Here is a 26,287-nt window from a genome sequence, read left to right on the forward strand (position 1 = left end):
ATATATATATATATATATATATATATATATATCATGAAATAAGAACATGTAATGATTGCTGCAAGGAAAATATAAAACCTCCATATACACCTAAACCCTATTTGAGCCACCGTGTTTGTATATCAACTATTTATCATTGTTATCAATAAAAAGATAAGGCCCATCTGACTACCTGATCTTAGATGCTCCTATCCTAAGTTATTAGAATGCTTCTGAACCCTTTGTTTCATTAATTAGCATTTGTTGGCAGCCTCTTCAGTCGAATTAGAGACTCCTGGGACCCCCTGTCAGAAAGCCCACAGCTCCACCCTCCAAGTATATATCAGAACAGGAGGATCTGAGATGGTAACTGTACTTTTAAGGAAATCAATATTTTAAAGTATCTATGTGAAACTGAATTTAAAGCTTGAGCTGCCATGTTAAAATAAGTTCAGAAAGGAGAATTCAGCCCCTTTCGGAAACACAAAAAGGGCTAAAGTAAAGGTTATTTTTTTTTCCCCTGGGAGTCTTCTGAGAAAAGAATTTATGGAATGTCAGAGACATTAATTAGAAAGGAAGAATAAGTAAAGAAAGAGTGCGTTGTGCTTGTTAAAAGTGCAGTCACCTCAATACTAAGTTTGCGGATAAGGTTATGAGCTGCGACAAAGCCCCCGGGTCCCCGCTAGCCCCGGTGTTCCTTTAGGACAGGGTCCACAGCTCATTCATCTTCACTGTGCCAAGGTCTGGCATGTAATAAGTATTTTCTGAACTGAATGTCTATTCTGGCAACAGAGGGAAAAGAAAGGCTGAGTCAAGGACCCTATGAAAGGTATGGAAAGAAAGAAGCATCCTAGGTTACTTAGGATCCACTTAATATGTTCCTTTAGATTATAAGCAGAGGTATTTCTAATCCCCTGAAGAGCTGCAGATATTTAGTAAGGGTAACTAGACCAGTACTAGCAGCACTTTTAGTTACTTAGAATCTCTATAGGTAATATTAAAGATAGCCAAGAGGTAATTAGAAGAGTAGAAGTTACTGGAAAGTACTCGTTTATACGACTGTATTAGAATATCCTCATTTTGCTAGAGCTAAAGCTGGTCGTCCACACACTCTTATAGAAGAGCATAGTTAACTGTTCTTTACTAAATAGTATTAACAAGGAAGTACGTGTTTATAGACATAGCAACACTGAATGAACTGTAAACTTAATCCCTCCTAATCTCACCCAGCTGCACTGGAGCCTTAGCTCTGTAACCCAAGGTACCCCCTGGAGTTGGCTCCTGCCAGCATGGTGCCCTAGGAGGAAACAGCCAGCTCCTGGCAGCTCTTTTCAAACCACCTTTATGAGATGAGTTGCTGAATTCCTTCCTTTAGATAAAATAAAGATACTCACCCTACTTGGCAGGAAAAAAAAAAAAACTTAAGAAAAACATATCCATGTTTTCCTGTCTGCTCGTGAGGCCTAACAGATACCGAAACAAATAAATAGCAAATGCCTTCCAACAATGAAATGCAAAAAGCAGGCCAACGACACAACAGGATATTGTGTTCATACATTTGTATTCTCACAATCTTGATTTTAAGTTGCCACCAACAACACAAAGCATATTTTTCTGCTGGTAAAGTTGTTCCTTATTTGGTGGAAAAATATAACCAGTATTCATGGTGTTCCACAGAAGACACAGACTTCTGAATGTCACGTCACTTGAGCAAGTATGAGAACCACCATTCTAGGGGAACATGCCCTGTAAAACTTCCGTGACAGAGACGTCAAAAGAAAATACTGCCTTTAGGGAGAGATTAATCATTCAGTCCTGAATCGGTTAGAATCCTGGTTGTTGCAGAATCAGCCTGCTACCGGAAAACCTTCAGATTTCTGAGGCTGGCCCAGAGGTGGCTCGTAGGGGATCTTGGCTAGGGTGTCAGAGAAGCAGGGAACTTTTGATTAGTTCAGGGTTCAGGAGGGACAGGAGGGGAAATCAGATGACTGTTAGCCTCTAATAGTTAAAATCTAAGTTATCAAAATCATCTAACTTATAATCAGAGTTAACACCATAAGAGTACATGTTCCAGCCGGACTGCTATGAGAGGCTAGGGGTGAGGGGTAAGGGTGGGCATGGGGAAACAGGGCATAAGGATGAAGAGGTGAGAAAGAGGGAGAGGATGCAGTGGGGAGGGAGTGGAAAGAATGAGGCACCGACTACTCCGCTACTTTACACATACTTTGGGCTTATTATCCTTTACTTAGAGCCATCAGGCAAAGTCTCAACATGGATTATCCTTAACTACAAACAAGGTATAAGGGCATGCTTTATTTTCCATGATCAGTTCACATATGAAAGGTTCAATGTATGTGAATTACATTTTGCTAAATCACAGTCCCATTTTAATTGGCAAGCGTTGAGTGAAGCTGGTGAACCTCCATGATGAACAAACAATGATTCCCCGTAATCTATCCCATCTAGTCAGACTCACTGCCTGGCTTTCACGGCTCACTGCAGTCTTCCCACCCTTTACGTTGCTGATCTTATTTCCTCCTGTAGGGTCACCTCAGGCCTGTTAGTCTCCTTACCATCTGCTAGGCCAGACCCTTCCCAGCACGGTGCTCTTAGCCTGCCTGCTGTTCCCCTAACTGGGTGGTCTTCCTTCTCCTTGCCTAAACTCTAGGAATCCTTCTGCAAGGTCTCATTCAAGTCTTACCTCCTTTATGAGATTTTCTCCGGATATGCTAATGACAAGTATTATCAAGTTCTTACTATGTATTGGGACTTGATATTGTGCTAGCATTTGACATATATTGCTGCTAATTTTCAAACTACTCCCTTAGGTAAATATTACTGTCTCTTTACTCATTGAGATTAAATGACAGCCCAGGGATCCTACAACTACTATGTGACAGAGCTGGATTTTGAACCCAGGTCTGCCTGACTTTAAAGCCCAGGCCCGTCCCACCACACTGCCTCTTGTTCACATTCATCCTTTCTGAACGCTTTGTATCCACAGTTGTACCATATGGCTTTGCATCAGATTGTCTCTTTTGTATTCATTTTAACAGAGGAGATGGAATAACGCTCCTCGAAGATAAGGACTTACTTACCTTATCTCATTCTACAGTATTTCTCACCCTAGAGCTTAATACAGTGTCGAGCCTATAGAAGGTATTGAAATGTTGAAAAGAATTAGAAGATGATTTGTAATAGATCACTTCATCTTATTCTTTTTGAAAATTTGAAACTTTTACATTGCCCCAGTTAAAATTTACATTGCCTGCAGGTTAAAATTAGTTGTGTTTCCCTTTATTAATTTTTTAATTTGATATTCTCTTTGTTAGTAGCTAAATGTCATGGAAATAAAATCAATCTTCTTTATAGAGAGAGGGAAGAGAGAAAAAGAATAGGCAATCTCAGGTTATGATAAGAGGAAATTAAGAAGAGAAGATGATAAGAAAGTCTCAACCTCTCAATCACAAGTATAATGAAAGGGTCCATTTTTTAATCCCAAAGAAACTATTAGAAAAAGGGATTTGGGGTGAGCTTATTAAGGAAAAAAACTCATGAAGTTCACAGGTAAGGCTATGAGAAAATCAGGCTCTAAGGAAACAATAAGGGAAATGCCAAATCATTATTTTATAGGATATGCCTTCTATACCATTTTCTATGTTTTTAGCAACTCGTAATGTTATTTACTTACCTACTTATAAAATCAATCATGTATACGGTGATGAAGCTTTATCAGTGATCACTGCCCTCAAAAGCCAGGCTGGACGTACATACTCAGGGCTATCCAGTGGTCATCAAACTTACCCAAAGACAGACTGTACTATTAAAGAAGCACAGGGTGGGTGTACATGTTGTGGGGGGGATGCCGTTATCCAATATTACTGTGGCTAAAATATGGATTGTAAAATATGGATGCATCCTAAAATGATGGCAAGCTTCTATTCAACTGGTAGCACTTTTCTACTTTACCACTGAACATTTTGATGAAAATGTATTTCCGAGAATAACAATACACAACTACTGTTATGTCACCCCTTAATCATAGATTAGAAATATTAATCATGGATTAGAAATACGTTAATCCGAAGGACCACTCTTTATAATTTAAGTAGCCCAGGAAAAAAAAAGGTTTTACTGGTTACGATGTATATATGGTCCTGAAGGATCTAGGAGAATATATCTGAGGTCACTAAGTTTCAGTCCCAGCACCCCACCCCATGCCCTTACTCTTCTGAGAATACTTAAAGCTCAAAGGTCAGAAGCAGCAAGAAACATGAACAATCCCCAAACACAGGAATCCACTTCAAAGTTAATCAGAAGTTGGCTATATAAGTTTACCACCCCTTCCCCAAAATCGTAGGGACTATGGCTTACATCTTTTAGAATACCTAGTAAATGGTAAAAGGATGATTTACCATTCAAACCACCAGGGTGAAAGTTTTCTCTTTAAGTAATAACTAAAGTGTGAAGGATGTGATAGCTGCTGTGTATTAGCTGTGCATCAGCTTTGAAAGAAACACATAACAGCATAAGCCTGAAATTCCTTTCCAGCTCAACTCATTTTCTCCAGCTGTCTGTTTCCAAACAAAACAGTAGTACAGACTTTTAGGTATGACTCTAATATACCTGCCATAAGCTACAAGAAGGAGGCAGAGATTTTTTTCTGAAGACTTAAAAGTTCATCTCCCTCTCCATAGATATTAGACCACGTACTTACCATTGCAGTATTCATTCTGAATGACCATGTGGTCATCTTCGGCCCATGCAGAATAGTAACGTACCACATGGGGGTGATGCCCAAGCACCGCGTGAGCATAAACTTCATGCATAGCCAAATTCCTAAGAGACGGAAAAGCACTGAGAAAACTGAATCAAGATAATAGACATACAAAGGCTTTTAAAAGACAAGCTCTGAGGCATTACTAACAACGGCAGAACATTTACTGAGTGTTCACTGCTTGCTTACTATTTTATCATATTTAATGTTTGTAACGCCTCAGTATGATATAGTGGCAAGGATTAAGGCTTTAGAAAGTTAAGTGACTGACCCAAAGTCAAGCTGGTGATAGTAGATCTAAGACCAGAACCTTGGTTGTCCTGGACCAAAGTCCATGGTTTTTTGATTGAACATGACATATGTAGAGAGGAATCTTGGGTGGTTATTACCTCAGCAGCAGACCTGCTTTGATTCTTTTTTTTTTTAAATAAATAAATTTATTTATTTATTTATGGCTGTGTTGGGTCTTCATTGCTGTGCACGGGCTTTCTTTAGTTGTGGTGAGCAGGGGCTACTCTTTGTTGCAGTGAGCGGGCTTCTCATTGCCGTGGCTTCTCTTGTTGCGGAGCACGGGCTCTAGGTGCGCAGGCTTCAGTAGTTGTGACACGTGGGCTCAGTAGTTATGGCTTGTGGGCTCTAGAGCTCAGGCTCAGTAGTTGTGGTGCACGGGCTTAGTTGCTCCATGGCATGTGGGATCTTCCCAGGCCAGGGCTCGAACCCGTGTCCCTGCATTGGCAGGCGGATTCTTAACCACTGCGCCACCAGGGAAGCCCAGAGCTGCTTTGATTCTTATTTTCACTGTATCACAATCTAAAAACCCTGATGGGCTTAAGAAGAAATGGACTTGATGGTGGATATTGTGATGGGCCCTCTACCTTCCCTATGAAGGCTAAACAATCATTATAGTCAATATTAAACTCAGCCAGTATGATGTAGTCACAGGGGCAGTCTTGGGGGGCAGATATTCATTATGCAATAGGAAATCCAACACACAAAAAGCAAACTATAGTACTTGATCAATTTCATTATTCAAATGAAGAATTCCAAAGACTGATGTCAGATTCAGCATTTTAGTATTATATTCCCCAGAGTTCATAAAAAGCAGTGGCTGAATCTGAAAATATTTGTTTTCCTTGTGGAAAGGAAGAACTCTTGAACATTTAGTTCTGGGAATGAAATTTAAATTTTTGTTAGTTTTTCCTTGCTTACAAGGAAGGAAACTTTGAAACTTGACTATTGAATTTATTATTAATGCAAAGTAGAGATAACCAGTGAGTTAATAATAACTTGGTAATATTTCTGATGAACTAAACAGGCACCAGAAGATCATTCCATAAAGCTATTTGTTAAAAAAAAAAAAACAGTAAGATCAGTAGTAAAAGCCACAAGAAATATAAAAAAACAAAACAAAAACACAACATGATCCCAAATGCTCATGGTATATTTCAGGAAATAACTTATCTCTGATCTTGAAAATTCAGAAAGGTTATGAATGTTAGACAACTTTCAGTGGGTCGGGGGTGGGGGAGGTGATTAAAAAAATGTAGCAAATGACGTCAGTGCCCTGATTCAAAATGCTTTGACAAATCCAAGTGTGTATTTCTAGTACATTTAAAAGGTACTCACTCATCTGATGATCCTACCAAAGGTTTCGTGGAGCGTTTTATTGCATAAACACATCCATCCAGCCTCTTAATGCACTTGTAGACAGTACCAAATTCCCCAACCCCGATTTTTTCCACCTCCAAGAATTCTTTTTCATAGCGGGAAGCCATGTTGGTTTCTCGTAGAACACATCTCTGAAATATTTCAGTAAAAAAAATAATTCTCCCTAACATATTGTGAGAATAAAATTAAGGCATATTATTCCTAAACTTCTCTAAGTTTTCAAAAAGCCTTTTGAGGCAAATTCATCAATATTCTTGGTAGAAAACGCCTCTGCAACCCTGCCACAAATGCTGACTACCTTCTCTGTGTTCTTTATAACCTGTCATACAACTCTGTACTGACATTTCTCTTTGCTATATTATTACATCTTTTTCTGTATTATTTCCTCTGTCTGGCCATACTCTTCTTCCCTATATGTGCCTAGAGGGGACACCTCACTCACAGCCAGAGCTACTGTCCTTAGCTGAAGGAGCGGGTGGGCTCTTGGAGGAGGATGTTAAACAGAGAGAACACCTCTCTTTGACTCTTGTTTACTTGTCTCACAGTCTGGCTGCTGCTGTTTCATCTCAAGTTGAATAAACATACTGTGTTCAGTTTGCTTCCCAAAAAAATCTTAGTCTGGAGAACAAAATTGTCAAATTGATTATTTCAGAATGTGTGCTCAGATATAGCAACCACTCCCGCTACTGGCTAACTAGCGACATCACTCATTGCTCTGCTAGTAAATAACTCGAGCAATCACTGAACCCCTTTATCAGTTTTCTCATTTGTAAGATGAGGATCATAGCAGCTATGCATCAGGGTCCTGTCAAACATCACATGGGAATTATATATGTTACAAATATATATGTATATAAAATTCTCAGTAAATGGTGGTTATGATGACAAAAATATGCAGAGATTTATATGAATCTCAGTCCAAGCTGATTCGTCTCTGTGAACTCATCTTTTCCCCAATATCCTCCTTAGCAAGAATTTCTGCCATCCAACTTTAAGTGTTTAAAATATCTTGACTCTTACTAGCTCTTCATTTTCAACATGCAGTCCCAACCAGTCCTCATCAACAAGATCTATAATTTCCCTTGCCCTTAGCCAGTCTCAAGCTCTGTTTCCTCCAAGTCTGGATTTGCTACAGCTACCAGCCCTCTCTCCATCTCCTCTAATAGGAAGATTGCTTTTGCAAAATGATGCTGTAGAATCAGACAAACCTAATTGTTTCCCATGAGGCACCCACACTTTTTTTTTTTTACTATTTTATTTATTTATTTTTAACATCTTTATTGGAGTATAATTGCTTTACAATGGTGTGCTAGTTTCTGCTTTATAACAAAGTGAATCAGTTAGGAACCCACACTTCTGATCAGAGGCCTGAAGGCGCTGGTAGTGCTTACCTGCTACCTTACCAGCCTCATCTCAGACACCAAGTACCACCTTACCATCCATATCACTCCCTCCCCCTCCCCCTCCCCGACCCTCCCCCTCCCACTTACATGCACTGAACATTATAATATCATGAAAACATGCCTATGTTCAAGCACCTTAATGGTAATTTAATATTCCACTGACTTTAAACTATAATTTACTTGGCCATTCTTCTATTATTGGACATTCAGTACTCCCCTTTTTTTTTTTTTTTTTTGCTATTACAGTTAAGGCTGCAACAAACATCTCTGGTATTAATATTTACAGCATTATTTTCTTAGTTTATATTATCAAATGAGGGATACTAGATCAACATTATAAAAATCAATGGATACTGACACATTTAAGAGGTAAATTTTACGTCTAGACCTCTGGCTTTATGCCCTTTTTCTCTGTTTTGTCTTATTCATTTTTGGACCTTAAATATCTTGATTTCCCTTCACTTCTTCTGGCGTATATAATTTTTCCCCAGATCAAAGACAGTAGCAGTAGCCTTGAAGAATACTCCAAGGTAATGGTTCAGCAACAGATTTGTTAGACACTGTCTGCTAAGGTAACAACTAGCTAAGAATATAGACCCTGATAAGAGCCCAGATAAATTTAGCTGCAAAACATATTTACTACAAGGTATGTGGAGGGTTGGAGAGGAGAGAAGGGAGAAAGGAGGGAGGGAGGGAGAAAGAAGGAGACATTAGGATGAAATGACTGTGTTACGACGGCTGGACCAAAGAACTGTGCTCACCTTGGCAGGCAGCCCTTGTTCTACCTTGCCTTCTCCTGGACCAGCTTCCTCACTTGGAAAAAAAAAAGTGATATCAGAGTATGATTAGCACTTATTGAGCCTAGTACTATGCTAGGTTTGGGGGCTCTACAAGTAAATACGACAATTACTTCCCCTCTTCAATCTATATTTGGGCACAGGGATAAACAGAAATTTTCAATACAAGAACTTAGGACAGGATAAAAACAAGATATCGAGGGATACCATAGACAGCACCCAATTCATTATTTGAAGAGTAAAAGCCTTTCCCAAAAAAGAGGACATGTAAGGTAAGATTCCAAAAATGAGTAGGAACCAGCTAAGAGAAAAGAACAGGGTTTTAGGCAAATGGAACAAGGTATGCTGAGATGCGGATCAAGAGAGTGCACAGAACATACCTGAAACTCTAAGGGGTCTTCACCACCAGTATACGTTTGCCCTGCAACACCCGCCTCCCTTAGAACCCGGCCTGTCTTAGGGTCACAAGCCAACTGTAAGTATAGCAGAATGTGCTCTAATCCTGGCTAAGATGTTTTCAATTACTTTTCATTAAGCTGAAGTCTCTGACGGACACCCTCTTTGGCACGAGCAGATGCATCCTGGATCTTTAAGCAAAATTTCAGTTTCTAGATCAGCCAGCTAGGTTCTTCTTCTGGACGAGTACAGGGTAGAAGGGGCAAGTGGAGGACATTACACACGTGCAAATTAGGTGATGCAGGACACTTGTGACTTACATTTAATACTACATTCTAATACTTTATAAAATAATGCCACAGTGAAGAAGAGGGGAAAATACCCTCTCAGCATCACTAAGTTATTGTACTAAAATGTCATCACTTTCAGGGCCAGGAATTCAAATCAGCAGTCTTTTCCTGCTAGCTTCAGTGAGAGGTGAAGCCATTCACTCTGAAGGTTTACAAAGACCCTAAAGAGCTAAAAGCAGTGGACTAGTAACAAGAATAGACCAGTGTGCTTGTGCTGAAGTCCCGTTTACTTAAGATCCAGGAAATAGTATTGAGAAAAACCTATTCTGGCTACAAGGCTGATTAACATGTAGTCATGCATTCCGAAAGAACACAGCACATTAACTGTTCTACAGGCTTTTAGATTGTTAGCTGTGTGTTTATTCTGCTGAGTACATCTAAGCATAAATGACTGGCCTGTTTTAGAGGTGCTTCCAGTCTATAAAAAAGCAGCATTGAGGATACAGTAAAGAAATGTCCCTGAGTAATCTGCACTCTCCTTATTTAGGTGATTTCTACCATTCAGTGGCCTTTGTGGAACAGTGCAGCTGGCTTTCCATTTATTAGCACCTCCAAAAGCAGCACTCTCTTTTTCTCTTCAGCCAGCCTTCCATCACCTGCAGAGAAGTGCAAATCCTTGCTCTGTAGCTCTCGTCACCAGTCACACCACTAAACTCAAAACAGCAATATACTCTCTGGAATGAGAACTACACCTTCCCCAGCTGCTGGACTCTGTAGTAACCAGAGGGGAGCCCTTGAGGGCAGTTCCGTAGCCCATTCAACTTCCTAATATAAGACAGATCTATTGCTTACTCTGCCCTGTTCTTTCAAAGAGAAGGCATTTTACGGTGCACTTCAGAATCTCTGAACACAAAGAGATTTCTGTGACAAAGAAGGTTAAAGCCAGCACTGACATTTAGAAAGGAGGGAATATATAAACACGATGTCGACTCATTCAGACAGACTTCTTGTTTATTCCTAATGTTTAACACTCTCCCTTCCACTTGGCAATAGTAAGATCAGTTCTCAAAAGTCAAAGCAACAGGACACTTACAGGTCGCCTCGGGTTTTCCGCTTGCCATTGGATTTAAGGAATTGTTTCCTATAGGACTCCGGAGTGAAGGGATTAATATTGACCAGAGCCAGTGAGGTCATCGCATCGGTGAAGGGACCAGGTGTGAGCTTCAGATGCTTAGAGCTTCGGGAGGGGAGCTTCCCTGTTGAAGAGATCCCCGACTGGCTCACCTGGCCCTGAATGAGGATGATAAAAGGCAAATCAGAATGGAGGTAATTTTTAAAAAATGGTTCTGTATCAGTTAGTTAATTAATATTTGAACCAAAGAAAGTTATTGCTGAAAGATACCCCTTAGAGGGTATCTGGTTCACTGCAAACATTGTAACTGGCTCTCTTATGAAAAATACAGATTCCCAGTCTACCTCTAGATATTTTGATTCCTGGGATCAGCACAGCAATCTGTACTTCTGTTAAGCTCCACCCTCTTCCCCTGGGCGATTCTGATAGTCAGCTATGAGACCACCAATTCTAGTCCTACCTCCAGCTTTTTAAAGATGACCTTTCGGCTTAGACAAATGAAAATGACTCTAGAAGACCTGGTGCTTATGTTCTCAGACTGTATAGTTAATTTCCCCTCAATTATTCATCCCAATATTTGTTTGGTACCTACTAAGTAGCAGATGCTGGGTTAGGTGCTGAAGGGACCAGAGGTGAATTCTGGCTCTTAAGGAATGCACAGTCCATTCATCAGCAGTTCATTGATGTTTCAGAAATAATCACTTTGTAAGGTAAAGATTTCATAGACTATCTAAACATTGAAAAAGAAGTTTCCAAGTCCACTAAAAATGTAGCACAAATTGAGAAAAGTTCCAGGAAGTGGGGTAAGGAGACTGAAAAGTAATACTCTAAGCCCTTAAGATGCAAGGCTTTGCAGTGGCTACAGCTACCATACCAGTCAATAGGAAAATGTGCAGGGCTTACCCCTCCAAGTGGGGTACAGTAAGAGAACATCGGCCTAAAACCTAACCAGAACTAAATCAAACGACAGAGGGGAGAAATCAAAGACAAAGAATTCTGATGAGACGGCAGAATGCTATTATGATCTAAGTGCCAGGGGCCAGAGGAATAGCTGGTAATAGATCCTCAAGAGGACAGTAGTAGACACAGGGGCCATGATGTAACCTCATAGTGTCATCATTGTACTGTGAGGCTCTTTGGAGAAGAATTCTGTTTTGATATTCTCTGCATACGACTTTCGAGTGTAGAAGCAGAAGCTAGATTACAATATGATTCAGTATATAAAAATGTAATTGAAGAATGTGAGGCTACAAAGAATGGCTATTAAACTTACTAATGAATACTCATTATTAGATTAATGATAGAAGCAGAAATAAATACTCATTAAATGACTGATAGAAGCAGAAATGAAAGAAGCTATAGAGTACACATAGCAGCCTAACATTTTTTTAAGTGAAGAAAAATTGACACAGTCAAGAGTTTTGCCAAGGGTTTTACATATGTCTTAGAGTTCAGAGGGTCAACAGCCCTGGGGATATTATCAGACAAAGCCATCAATGACAAACAATTTTCCCATAAGTTTATTGTAAGGGTTGAGTATTGGTTCAAAAGAAATAAAACTATACTATATATTTCTCAGTTGTCAATGTGATTCAGGAAATGAAGTTAGAATTATAGTAAATCATTTTCTGAAACAGTTTTCTTGTGATGGTGATTATCATATGGAAAATAAAATGCATCTGTCACATATGAAACAGTGGGGCATCCACACCTGGTATGTTTCACATAGTTCCAGTTGCTACAGTTCAAGGACAACAAAAAGGCCTAGAAACTTTTCAGATAAAAGTAAGGAAAAGTATTCCTATCAAGGAAGACTATCAGAATTCCTAGTCTGGAAATATGAGGGCTGATAGATTTTGTGAACTCCACTTACAATATAGCAAATGATATTATGTTAATATGCATTTTATTGCCAAAATGATAGAATTATGAGTAATCCTTTTGAAATCTAAAAGAACACAGCTTGCAACAAGATGTATGAAAGTGAGTTCTGCCTAGAAGTAAAGTAGACTGAAAATTTCTGGAAAGATGACCAGGTTGAGAGTATAAACGTGTTGCAGAGAGTGTAGCTACTTCTGTATAAGTAACAGCTCTTACTACAGACAATTAACAGAAAGGAAATTTGGGGAATAGCTCCTTGACTTCTGAAGATGGTGAGAGGAAAGGGAGGCAACCTCCCACCAAGACACAACATCACAGGGACTGGGAAAGTCTTTAAAGGCCCAGTTGGTACAATTAGTTCCCTGATGCTTGAATCCCTGGTACAGTGTTTTTCTACCAAGTGGTCATCAAAGAGCGTTGAATGCATTTAGCCACAGGGACCTTACTATACCTCCTAAGGAAGCTCTGCTATCTCTAGATAATTGCGCTAGGAAGTCCTTATGGGGACCTGAAGTCGTTTCCCATGATTTCTGGTCCTATCCCCTGAGCAAGGCTGAACTAAGCCAAGCCTCCTTTCCTCTGCATCCCTGTCTTTAGCACAACATTACGAATTATCATCCCCCTGGCCTCTCTCCTCTGACCTTGATCCAAACTATATTTTTTGTAAAGTGTGTACTTTCCCAGGTGCATTTCGAGTTTCCCTCCCAAATGTTGTTTTCTTTCTGTCCCTCAAATCTTGGCATCTCTAGGGTCCCCAGCTTGGACCACTCCTCTTCTTACTCTGGCACACAGACTGTGTAAACTTATACACACCCATGGCTTCAACAACTTCCTAAATGCTGATGATATCCAAATACAGATCTCCAACTTAGGTGGTTTTCCTGCATTGCAGAACCACTTATCCAACGATTTACACCACATCTCTTTCTCCAAACCTGTACATCCTCTAAGGTCACCTACCTTGATTCAAGGTACCATCTACTCTGTCAAACAAGCAGGAAGCCTCACAACACCCTAGGTCCCTGCTTTTCCCTCAACCCCTCCATCAAGTCAGTTAGCCATTCCTAAGCATCTCTCAACTCATCACTGTCTACCACTATCCAAGTTCAGGCCCTTCTTTTTTCTCAGTAGATCTATTATGAATACTGCCCTGCCCCCATGGTCTCTCCCACTCCATTCCATCCCTCACATGAAGGTCATGATTTTTCAAAACTGCCTCTGACCAAAACCATTTAATGGCTCTCTCAACACTTTCAGGATAAAATCTCAGTGTAGCTGCTACCTACCTACTCTGGCCTCACTGCCAGACCCCTGCCACTCTGAATAACAAGCGGTTTTCCAGGTGTAGCGTGATCTTTCCCCTCCATAGCTTGGTAGATGCTTTTCCCTCAGCCTCGAGCTCTCACTCCCTTCTTTTCCTAGCAAACTGCGAATCATCCTGTAAGACTGCTCTCAAACATTACTTTCTCTGGAAAGGTGTCCTGGATATCTCGAAACTTAATTCCCCACTATTTCTCATCATGCTCTACAAGTCCTCTAGCACACCTGATCTGAACTTTATTTACCACTGTTGTTTACCTTTATTCATTCTGTAGGCACTTTTTGAGGTAGTGAAGGGTTTGCCAGCAGAAGGTCTGCTAGCATATCAAGGTGTTCAATTAAGTTTTCAATGAGTGGATGAAATACACATACCGTGCCACGTCTCCTCCTGCTTACGCTTGCTCTGAATTACATGCTCCTAGCCCACTCTCCCCATAATTTCCATGTATTAAAACCATACCAACTTTCATTGCCCTTCATATGCTTCCTTCACCTTCATTTCTTTCCTGACTACCCACTGAGAAGCAGTCCACCCAGAGAACTCTGACCACTCTTGAATCACCTCTCACATAGTATCCGTAGGCACATCTCCCCTGCCAGAGACTGCCTCGCGCTCCCAGCCCACAGTGGGTTCTCAGAAAATAAATGGTTAATTGATTGGTTACTGGGACCATTGAAAAACCCACAGGCAGACGCACGAGCGTATTAAAGTAGTTTGTCTACCATTCAAACAAGAAGCTTAGTATTTCCTGGTAGTTGTGGTACCCATACTCAGCAGGTACAAAAGAGACCTGCTGACAGTGACTGTGCTGCCGTCAGTAGCACAGATGTTATTATGATGATTTAAGCACCTCAAGCTGAGGCCGCGGGAAGCAGAGCTGATTCCAGGCCTAAGGCTCACATGCCACGGCACCAGTCTATTAGAGGTAACCCTGCCCCAGTCCCGGCTTTAATAACATGAATGATATAATAGGAGCTCAATCACAGCAAGGATAAAGGAACCTGCTTACTTGGGACCTTTACCTATTTGCCATCCTCAGCTTATAAAGGAGTATCAACAAGTTACCTCTGTGTTCACATATGAGAGCCTGTACCTCACTAGACCAAGGAAGGGAGAGGACTTCTTTCTGGAAAGAGCAGCAGCAAAGAGACAAAAAATATGTTAAATAGTGAATGTGAACATTCTTATATTAGGAAATATTAGTAAATAATCACAGAAGAATAGAGCCAGTTGGCGTAATGGCAAGAACAGTAGACCAAGCCCCAAAGACCATGTTTCTCAGTCCTTTCTCTGCCGTTGCCTGAGCTACAGGCCACTTTCTCTCCTGAGACCTTGGTTTTCTCACAGGCAGAGTACAGGTCAGGCTGTAGATCTCAGTATTTTTTCCAGTTCCAATATTCTTTCACTAGGAACTTTTTCCCCACCCAAGATTTATCTGTGGCCTACACCAATGGTTTTAAGAAGACAGCTGGCAAGACGCTTAATTCTGTTTTCTGGTAACTCTAAACTCTTCTTCATGTTCACCAGGAAATACGTAACTGAAGATAGATACAGCCTGTGAAACAGATCCGTCACACATACATAGGACTGGGCCCTCGTTCTCCGTCCGCCGAAGGAACACAGACCTCAGCGGCCTGGCTCCCTCCTCCCCAGCGATGGACTTACTTTGGGAGTGAAGGGGCTCTCGCAGCGTGGCGGCTTGCCCTTGTCTGGCGGGGCTGGGGTTTCAGGACGTGTGAGAGAGTGTGACACTGGAGTTCTCAGACCCTGACCTGGACTCGCTTGGCCTTTTTCCTGAAATGTGTTGAGGTCACGTACGTCACTAAGGGGAGTCCTGACAGGTGTAAGCTCTGCCGCCTGAACAGATCCTGAATCCTGAGCTCCAGGCTTCTCTGGGGTTTGGCTCTGGGGCTCCTTGCTCTCTTGTGTTTCCTTTTGCCCTTCGTTCTCATGCTCTTCCTCACAAGAGGAAAAGTTTAATTTCTGCTTCAGTTCTTTGTCCTCATCGTTGTCACCCATCTCAGCCAAAGAGCTTTACAACCTAGGCAAGGAGACCTCTCAGCAGGAAACACTACAGAGCTGCAGAAATAAAGAGGAGAAAAAGTAACCTGGCAAGTTCCCTGACTCTAGCCCGGCTTCCCTTCTGCCAACTAACAGCTACATGGAGACACACCCTTGGTTTTAGTCACTTAAGTACCACGTATCTGTGTGATCTCAGCTTCTCCTTATTTCCATTCTGATTAAAGAAGGCTCCAGTAACTCTTTGAGCAATTAAATCCAATTATGTATAGAACGCTTCTGGATATCCCACAGTCTCCCTGAACCCATGTGCAACAAACTACTAGGGAAACAGTTGGATTCTTTAATTTAGCATGGCTTTAAAAATACATATTCGCCAACTGGGAATGAGCTCGTTATTGGAAAGAAATTCTTTTCACTCTTTTACACCTACCATTTAGAAATATCACCCTCTCCTCTCCCCCAGTTCCCACCTACCCAGTGGCTAGCAGTAGTTCCTTAGAATTCAGTATCACCTGGATATCATAATGATCCTTAAACAGCCGCTAACATATCTTGGCGGGAGTTCATCTCCCTAATAGAGACACACCTGAGATCTCTGCCAGATACACCTGTCCTAATTCAGGCACCTCCACACCCTCCGCCCACCCCCAGGTATTAGCAGTTAAAGCTTTTAGGGAACCGGACACATTTTCCCACTGAAAAAAAGAAAGGTAGAAAGGTCAGCAAACAGAGAAGCAGATATATGTATCACTTGAAAATAGCAATTACTTGGGCCCCAGACACCTTATTTTGTAAAATATGTTTTCTTACTGTTTAGATATCTTTAACATATATTAGTCAATTTCTTTCTCAGAGAGGCCCCTATGGAGAGGGGGAAAAAAAAGCTCTTTGAAGAAAAAAAAAGGCCACCAATATCACTTTGTAGGAGAAACCATGTGAAAGGCACTACGTGAAAAAGGAAAATGACGTACATGAGCCCCCAGTGCCCTCAGGGGAGACTCTGGAGGGACTGGACATGAGGAATTATTTACACAACAAACGTGGACCCAAAGAGAGGTGCTGAGGATGAGTTTGGTCTTGACTGAAACCAATTCAATGTCCTTTCTCACGATCGTCTTTGGTTACTCATTGCCTGTCACCCATCTTTCACCTTCTGTCTCTTCACCAATCCCTCCGCCCCTTTCTTTTTTCTCCCTCCTTTCCCATTTCCCCCCTGAACTCATGAGGAGGTTAATCCAAGTGGAGAGTAACTGGGGTGGGGGTGATTGTGAAAGTGTTTCTGCAGCTAAACGCCTTCTCATGCCCCAGCTTTTTGTAGGTGCGCACACCACCCAATCATTCCTTTGTCCTTCCCCAGTCCCTCTGGCCACGCAAACTTTCCTAATCACTCAACAGGGTAGCTCACTGCTCACCTTTGTCAGACACTTGGCATCCCACAGGGGCCAAGGAAAATAGAGTCATCCACAGGGAGGGGAGGCCAGTAAAGAAATTCCTATTAACTGAGATTCCGGGCTTCGGAGTGAGTTTCTTGTTTACAAACCAGCGGGCCATGTGATATAATTCCTTCACTACAGCCTTGGTGCTGATCAGTTTTCCCCTCTCAAGGCTGTGGCTAGTCACCTCTCCAGGCCAGCTAGAGGCTTGCTCTGCTCTCAGGCAGGATGGGACCAACCTGAAACCCTCTGACTGTATCACGGGCCTGCAGCCAGGGCACAGGGGCTGGTGTATTGGGTGTTATCCAGTAGGCCAGGTTGGTTTTTATCATCACCCCTGCCTTTCCTCTCTGCCTTGCTAGAATTCTCAATTCCCTTTACTTATGACTGCACTGTTTGCCTAGGGAGGCAACTATGCCACCGTGATGACCAATGGTATATAACTTGTACCATTCACCATCCATATATTATCACTCAGCAGATGATTGCGGCTAAGGCTTCAGAATAAGAAAGATATAATAACAAGTACGATAAGAATATTCCTGATTTGGAAAATAGAACAATGAGAATTGGGCAGTTGCCGACCTTGATGGCCCAAGGGAATCCCTGGAGGTGCACATCTGGCCTCTGGCATGCAGCCCCACTATTTCTGGTGTCATGCTTTACTCTTTTCTCTGTCCTTAGCCTCTTCACATTGTGAAAAATCCCGTCTTTGCTCCAGTGCATGTTAATACCACAGGCATCCATCCCAGGCACAAAGCTTAGCATCATAGTTGAGATGAAGTGTCAAAAGGGGAACCCAAATAGCCTGTGGCAATAAGAGGAAAAGAAGGGAGGATTTTTCCCTTAATGTGGAACACATGTGGGTGTTCCATAAACTACTTTTGAATGGACTTGGGAAGGTAAAATTAACGTATCTCATTTTGTTTAAAATACTCAGTATTTGACTTTTTTGAAGGTGGAATGTTGTTCACATTGTTATAGGGATTTCTGCACAGCAGGAAGGTAATGTTCCCAGGAGTAAGAGGCACAAGGAGGAGGTCAGCTTTGCATCTTAGGGCTGGGTTCCCCAAACCGTATGCTTGGGGGAAACTCTCTTTCTGCAGACACTGCTGAGTGATGAGAAAGCTCCTAGACTCAGAGCTCCGCTCTGACCAAACCTCAGTTCTGAGGCCTCTGAGACACTGATGGGAAGGACAGAAGCAGGGAAATCCAGCTAATTCAAATCGGATTCACAGGAGGTAGAAACTTGTATTCACCTTCGAGGTAGACTGTTCCTTTGCAAAAGTAAAGCTAAGGCCGTGGAAAATGAGATATTTGAGGGTCTGTTGCTCCGAGGAGGGACATGCTAGCCTGATTGTCTCCTCAGTTAGGAGGGAGAAATGTAAAAAATGCTTGAACAAGCCAAAGTGAAGCTCTACCACATTATTTACTGAAGACTGAATTAAGACTGATTCATTCCAGACTCTGAAAAAATACCGATGCTGGATTATGATGTATTTGATGGGACTGCCCCACTGGGAACCATTGGGAGGTCTGGTTTCCCTGATAAGAATTGGACATTTTTACTGCCAGGCTTAATGGGAAGCTGGCAGATTCCAGGACAGGAAGTGAAGACTTGAAGCAGGCTTAAGCAGAAAGCAACTCTCTGGGCTTTGGACTGTTGGGCCTAGAATCTGAAGACCAGAGACACACTTGAGGGAACTCCAAGGTGGTGGAGGAGAGAAGTTGACTTTTATCCCCAGAACGTGCCCTGTAGAGGCAACAGTGCAGCATCAGTGCTCTCAGGAGGGCCCATGGACCTCAACAACATATGGAGGAATAATCTCGAGCTCACTGAGGAAAGGGACGAGTAGGCAGTGGTATCTTCAGGCCCCTCCTACTTCAACCCCATTGTCTTCCTTGCCCTTATCTTGCAATGTTTGCAATACCTTAGAAAAAAGCAGAATATGTTCATCACCGACGTGTACTGTTCAGCTCCCTGGACAGACCCATCAGCAGCAGTGACGGTGAGCACGTGCTGGGCCTGGACCCGTCCCATCAAGGGTCGCAGGTGCTCCTGACTCCTAGCAGCTATCTTCCCATGACAAGGGTGGTCAGCAAAGCCAGGAACCGTGAAGGGGACCTTCTCTTGATCTCCTTCCCACACCAAGAGAGAGTGCACAGAAGCAGCGGCTGTCAGTCGCGGTCAGTCTAGTGATAATTACAACAATCATTAACAATATTCACCAGCGGTACTTATATTTGGCCACCACATTTCTTCTTTTGAAGTCCTTGCACATCTATGTCTAATGAGTAGCATTCCCAGCAGAACAGAATTCCAAGGAAAGACTGTGGGCCGGGTAAGATAAAGCCTGGAAGTCATCTTAAAGCTTATGAGTCTATCATGAATACTTTTCTTCTTGTTGTTTTGCTTTTTCTTGTGGAAATGTTCAAACACACCAGAAGTAGAGGAAATATAGTATAATGAGTCCTGATGTACCAATAACCTAGCTTCAAAAATTGGGGGCAGTTTTACAGTCTTGTTTCGTTTACATCTGCAGCTTCCGTGGGGGTGGGTGCTGGAGTATTTTAGAGCAGATCACTGATAACATGTCCTTTCACCCATGAATACTTCGGTGCCGTTAGTAAAAATCCTTAGATTAATCTATTTATTTGAAATCTACTATATAACTATGTAATGAGTAATCAGATTCTAATGAATTGCTTCTCTTGCCAGAGTTTTCCATTTGCTAGAACTAGAGGATAGTCATCAAAATAGCTGTTATAACAGAGATATACTACTTGTCCACTCACAAGACAGTATTCTTCTTAGAACAGGTACAGAGTTCTAACCTCATATCCCAATAATTTAGAGATGGTTGATGTACGGCCCACACTTTAAGGAGCAGATAGTTTAAAATGATATAGATTCATTAGTCTGATCTTTTCTCTATGGGCCACAGTTAGGAGAATTTAAGTGGCATTTGACCATTCCCAGGTTCTCTAAAATTAGAGCAGGTAGTAGTTGCCTATGTGACTGAGTCCAAAGCCAGCCTTGCAGCCACAGAGGCGAGATCTCTGTCTCCTCTGTCTCTCTCTCTTTCACACACACACAACATACACAACACTCGCGCGCACACACACACACACACACACACTCACTGCTTTAATGGGAAGAATTTAGCAGGGATGGAGAAGACATTCTCAGAGCTGGACCTACTGTACCTCAATCTTGACTCATTCTCTGTCTCTGCTCTGAGGGGTGGGACTCAAGAAGTCCCAAGGAATTGGTCAAACATTCTCAGTCATTTCTTCACACTTCTGACCCAATTACAAGATCCCTACACTGAAGTTTTGCCTTCATAAAACTAAGCAAGGAGAGGTTTTAATGATTTTTTTGAAGCGTGATTAGGAATTAAAGCTCTTCCACAGGAGGTGACCAGCAGAAACTAAAGACAGAAACTTAAAATATTAGTCTCTCAGAAGAGTGTGTGGGTACGGGGAACTGGGGGAGAAGGAGATTGCTACTCATTATACGTCCTGCATGCAATTTGATTATTTAATCTTTGCCATGTATATATATGCCAAATATATATATATATATATATATATATATATATATATATATATATATAAACCTGTCCAGAATGTGCTTGAATCACTTTGCTCACTCCTCTTCATCTCCTGACCTCTGAACCCTGGAGGTCCCTGAGCTCAGTCCCCCAAACTTTTCTCTGTGTACACTCAATGCCTTGGAACATCATCCAGCCCATAGCTTTAAACCCCATCTGTAAGCTGGTGACCCTTGAATTGATATCTGCATCACATACCTCTCTGTTGAACTTCAGACCTGCAGCTACCTAATCGAATCTCCCTCTGGTTGTCTAAAAGGCATCTCAATCTCAACACGCCCGAAAACAAACTCCTGATCTTTCCTACCAAACCTATTCCTCCCGCAAGTTTTTCATGTCCCAGTAAATGGAAACATACCAAAAATCTGCGAGTGATCGTTGACTACTCTCTTTCTCTGCAGCTGTGCATCCAATCTATGAGAAATTCTTTCAGTTCTCTCAGCCTCCTCCTACTGGCATCCCCTGCTTTCCCCCGGCCCCTCTCCACCCAGCAGCCAAAGGGATCCTTCTAAAAGGATCCTGCACTCACATCTTCCAGGGACTCCCATTTCACTCAGAATACGGAGCCAGCTCCTCTACAAGGCCCCCCAGGGCCATAGGATCCACCCAACAACCTGTCTGATTCCTGCTACCCGCTCTCTGCTCTAGTCTCCTCACTGTTCCTCCAGACGCCAAAACCTTTCCCACGTGTCTCACTCACCCCATCGCTTCCTTCAGTTGTCTGCTCACAGGTCGTTTATCAGAGAGGTCTTCCGCATCAACCCCATCACCCATTCTCTGGTCCCTCACCCTGTTTCACATTTCTTCACAGCACTTACCACTACATCATATATTATATATTCAATGGTTCATTTAAAACATTGTCTCCCTCATCCCACCCCCAACAGAATCTAAATTCCATGAGGATAGGGACTTAACTCTTGCTTGCTGCTGTTTTCCCATTACCTGGAGTAAGGTCTGGCACACAGTAGGTGCTGTGACTCAAGGCACACACTGTGTTCTATGTACCCTTATGATGGACACTACCGCAGAATGGGTAACTTTTACGAGGTTTCAGATGTTTAATTTCCAACTCCACTGCAAATTTCAGAGGCCTAAAAGGGAGGGATGTGTGGATTTTAAATAACTTAGTAATTTTGAATATATATTCTATTCTATTAATCCCTACACCACTTATGGCTCAACCGGAGCTCAGCCTCTGTAGTATGTGATTTACTGTGCTTTCAACTTGGATCCTGCCAACAAGTGCCCGAAGCACAGATGATTCAGGGTAGATGGGGCTGACGTTACAGTTGTGTGGCTAATGTATAAAGTAAATGTGTCTCCTCCATTCGCTTCTAAATTTCACCCCGTTACACCTCAGCTTGTCCCGCAATCTGGACTCCCGTCTGGACCACTGGTATTTGCCCTGGTCCGCTAATTATGCAGACTGATCATGGAGGCAGAGCAACCTGTTCCTCACATGGATGGAAGACTACCTGGCCAAATAAAATGGCTTAGTTATATAAAGATGTTGACCCTTCTCCAGTAAATATGTACAGATGACCCTTGAACAGTGCAAGGGTTGGGGCTCGACCTTCAGCATGGTCAAAAATCCACATGTAAGGGCTTCCCTTGTGGCACAGTGGTTAAGAATCTGCCTGCCAATGCAGGGGACACGGGTTCGAGCCCTGGTCCGGGAAGATCCCACATGCCGCAGAGCGGCTGGGCCCGTGAGCCATGGCTGCTGAGGCTGCGCGTCCGGAGCCTGTGCTCCGCAACGGAAGAGGCCACAACAGTGAGAGGCCCAAGTACCGCAAAAAAAAAAAAAAAAAAATCCACATGTAACTTACAGTCGGCCCTCTGTATCTGAGACTCCCCTGCATCCGTGGGTCCCCATCTGTGCTTTCAACCAACCATAGATGGTGTAGCACTGTAGTGTCTACTACTGACAACCCAGGCGTAAGTGGACTCGTGCCCTTCAAACCTGTGTTGCTTAGGGGTCAACTGTAATTCTCATGCAGTTTCAAATGAACAAAGATCACATTTTTTTGAAACTGGCTAAAATGATTTTAAATTTCACACGGAAAAATCATTGTCAAAGAAATAGCTGAAGATTTTTTAAAAAGAGTAAACAGAGAAGACTACCTCTCCTAGAAATAGAACTTTAAATTGTATGTAGAATAGGCAGGTCAGTGGTGAAGAATATATAGCTTAGTAAATATCAGTAACATTAAATATTTTAGTCTCACTTCCTATCACATATCAGTATAAACAATGAATAGATGAAGAGATCAAATGTGGAAAATCAATCATAAATAACTAGAAGAAAATAAAAGTGAAGGTTGATCAAATTTCTGGGAGGGGAACAACTTTATAAATGTCAAAGCAACGTGAGAAATCACAAAAAGAATTGATAAGCTTGATGACATAAAATTTAGAACTTCTATATTTCATAAAGCAATTAAGCAGCATTGAAACCGTACAGCAAATTGGAAGTAATATTAACAAAAATTATGACAAAAGATTAATATTCTTACTGCATAAAGAACTCATGCAAATTGATAACAATTCTTCGGACCGTGTCTTCAGACAGTGCTCTGAAGAGGAAACACAAATCACCAACATATATTTCGAAACCATGATTAGATCCAGTGACAAAACGTTAACTTAAAACAAAATGCCACGGTCATCTGACAATTGGCCAAAAAAAAAAAGATTTTAAATGGCACTATCTAATTGGGACAAGAGGGAAATGAGACCGATGCCCTTGTACACTTGGGAATCAACAATTTGGCAGTACAATCAAAACATGGATACACCTTAATCCAGTACGGCCACCTCTGGCAATCTGTCATGTCAGCAGCCTGAAGAGCTGATTGTACTTGCCCTGCCTGTCACCCCCTCATTCTAGATTTCATTTTTTGCCTGATAGCTGCCTCCCCTGCTGGGCTATAAGCTTGATGCAAAGGGATGTCTGTTTTCTTCACAGCTGGACTTGGCATAGAATAGGAACCTAGTGTTAGTTCAGAGTGAAATTTAGGCACAACAAAAAAGGGAAGAGCTTGATTGTCTAACAATGAGAATGGTTAAGTAAATACATTTCCAAACACACATACAAGAGAAAGAGTTAAAATGATGCATATAAAACTTTCTAATAGAACGGCGAACTGTTCACAGTCTGAAATTAAGGGGGAAAAAAGAATACAAAATTGATATACAGTATGCTTTCAACATGTAAACACAGAAAAGAAAAACAACTAAATCTATCATTTATTTTAAGATATACCATTATTATACCATTATTTTTACATGCCACTAAGAATAAAAAATGCCCATGATGGGGAGTCTAATATGATACCCCCTACACAACTTTGCCAAGTAAACCTCCCACGCAGAGAGGGCCAGGCAAGGAAGACTTCTTGTCTCAACTATGTCATTGGGTGCAGAGAAGAAAAAAATCTCACCTAGGAATTAAAAGGCAGGGCTCGCACTAGCTTGTATTTTGAATTCACACTACCAGCGTGGTCCAAAGAACCTCCAGCAGAGAATTTAACTCAGAGGAGTCTCTGGTTGGTGGTACCTCCAGATGGCTGACAAAAGCAAACACAAATCTCCCTTGTGAGACCCGGACCTCAGTGGGGCCGGCAGCAGTTATAAGTCGCCATAGCAATCCTAACAAGTGAGAAATTTTGCGTCCTAGAACTGATGAGATAGGATAAGCAAAATCTTCGCAGGGGCCAATTCAGCGGTGAGATGATAGATCAAAAGTACTTTTATATAATGTATTTTATGTACATTGTATTTTTATTGTAGAGATATTTATATAGTATAGATATATTTTATATGTTTTACATAATGTAGATATATTATTTGTAAAAGTGAAATAATTTTATTTTAAAATTTAGACATATGGGATTCTAGGGGAACTCGTTAAAAAAGTTAACATTACCCGAGGGTCTCTGAATGTGACCGACCTTCATTTCTTATTGCCCTTAACACTAGTTTCCCACCAGATCTATTCTAATAGCTAAGTTCAATTAATTCCCTTCCTATCATCTCATGAAATTCAGTAGACATAGAGATGATGAATCTGATGGTCAGGTACAGGGCCTCTCTCAGTCTCTGAATGTATGTCAAGCAGAGTGTCAACAGCGTCATTAACATTTTTGAACACCCACTATGTGCAAGATACTAGGTTAAGCCTGGCAGGAGGGGGCCGGTTGTGCAGAGGTTTAAGTCTCTACTTTCATTCATTTGCTTAGTTGACAAATATTTGTTGAGCACCCGTTATGGAAGGCACTAGGGTCTGAAGATTGACCTGCTTGCTGGTGAGCTAGAACACACGCTTAAATGAAGATTGGAAAAGGCACTAGGTTTAGGGTTTGGACATTTTGGTCTTCTGTTTATACAGAAAATTGATTGGGATGGAGATTATGAGTTTATTTCTTCGTATATATATACAGCTTGAGGATATTAAACTAGGGAATTCGGGGCTGGGGGGAGGCTCACACAAAAGATCAGGAAAAGGAAGTCCCTTGGAAAAAAAAGGAAAGTCAGACTAAAGCTGATGGCTTTGGAAATGGATTAAGGATTTTTTAAGAGTTCCCCATTTTATATTTAGAAGTAACATTTTGAATACTTCACCCCTTGGGGTAAATCTGGTGGTTAAGTAATCAGAGGAGGTGGGAAAAACAAATAGGAATAGCCACTAAAATAATGAGAAAGAATGAAGTGAGGAGAGAGACTTGTTCAGACACCCAATTCCTCCAAGGTTCAGGAAGGCCTGGGGTTTGCCTGCCCTCAGAAGGACACTAAGCGTTACCCGGGGGGTGTTTATGAAGAGTGATATCTGTGTACCAGACACGCAATGATGATTTAACCCCCCTTCCCAAGGAGATCATCAATGACTGCCCAAGGCTGCTGCTTCCAGACAAAAATCTATGACACAACAATAAAAGAATCTATGCAGCATTTTACCCTGAAGAATGGAAACTGCTTTCACCTTGGCTATATTTATCAACCTCTCCCCCACCCCTCAAGGGCAAGTAAGTGACCGTCGTCCACCACTCTCTGTAGAGACTAAGTCACTGAAACGGATGGGGAGCCCCAAGCAGGGTCCAAGAAGGCCAGGGCCAGGCACTATCCAGCTCATTCAAGGGCACACCGACTGGGTGCTACACACACTACTCCAGGCCGGACACCAAAGCTTCAGCTGATCAGGCCACGTCCCAAGCGCAAACAACGCGGGCAGCCGGGGCTCCCCGCTTCTGCTTCACTCCCGGCACGGCGGAAGCTCTGAACACACATCCAGGGTTATGTAACACCTATCTGTCACGGTCCATATGGCCAGGGGACTTTCAACATCATGCTGGCGTATAACAGTTCACGGTGGTACAGTCATCCCACGGAATCCTAGGTGAGAAGGCGCAGGTAGACAGCTCCAAATGGCTGCGCGCCCATGTCACCGCACTCTTCCTATCCCCGGGCGCGCAGATATATCCGTGAAGTCTCAAACCAGGCACGCAGTTCAGCGAAGCCCGTAGGGAGAACGCGTTCTCGGGCAGGATCGCAACTCCGCCTAGCTGGGTGGGA

General features: G+C 42.1%; 1 protein-coding gene and 1 long non-coding RNA gene across 3 annotated transcripts in view; one reads left to right on the plus strand and one right to left on the minus strand.

Moving 5' to 3' along the window:
* Nucleotides 1-15,564, plus strand: part of LOC113618016 (uncharacterized) — a 28,444-nt gene extending 12,880 nt beyond the window's left edge. The window contains exons 4-5 of one of the 2 annotated variants that reach the window (XR_003431851.1): nt 10,458-10,636; nt 15,172-15,564. This is a non-coding gene — a long non-coding RNA (uncharacterized LOC113618016). The remainder of the gene's footprint in view (nt 1-10,457; nt 10,637-15,171) is intronic. The other variant, XR_003431852.1, reaches the window with a different exon arrangement.
* Nucleotides 1-16,346, minus strand: part of WEE2 (WEE2 oocyte meiosis inhibiting kinase) — a 23,783-nt gene extending 7,437 nt beyond the window's left edge. Inside the window, exons 1-5 of the mRNA XM_027101697.1 lie at nt 15,310-16,346; nt 10,404-10,600; nt 8,589-8,640; nt 6,383-6,555; nt 4,697-4,818 (exon numbers count right to left, since the gene is read on the minus strand). Of these exons, the coding sequence (XP_026957498.1) occupies nt 4,697-4,818; nt 6,383-6,555; nt 8,589-8,640; nt 10,404-10,600; nt 15,310-15,663 (898 nt within the window). The 5' untranslated portion in view covers nt 15,664-16,346. The remainder of the gene's footprint in view (nt 1-4,696; nt 4,819-6,382; nt 6,556-8,588; nt 8,641-10,403; nt 10,601-15,309) is intronic.
* Between the last annotated feature and the right edge of the window lie 9,941 nt (nt 16,347-26,287).

The sequence above is a fragment of the Aethalodelphis obliquidens genome, unplaced genomic scaffold (genome assembly GCF_003676395.1).
Source record: "Aethalodelphis obliquidens isolate GAN/ISIS:26980383/991018 unplaced genomic scaffold, ASM367639v1 scaffold5, whole genome shotgun sequence".
Taxonomy (NCBI): domain Eukaryota; kingdom Metazoa; phylum Chordata; class Mammalia; order Artiodactyla; family Delphinidae; genus Aethalodelphis; species Aethalodelphis obliquidens.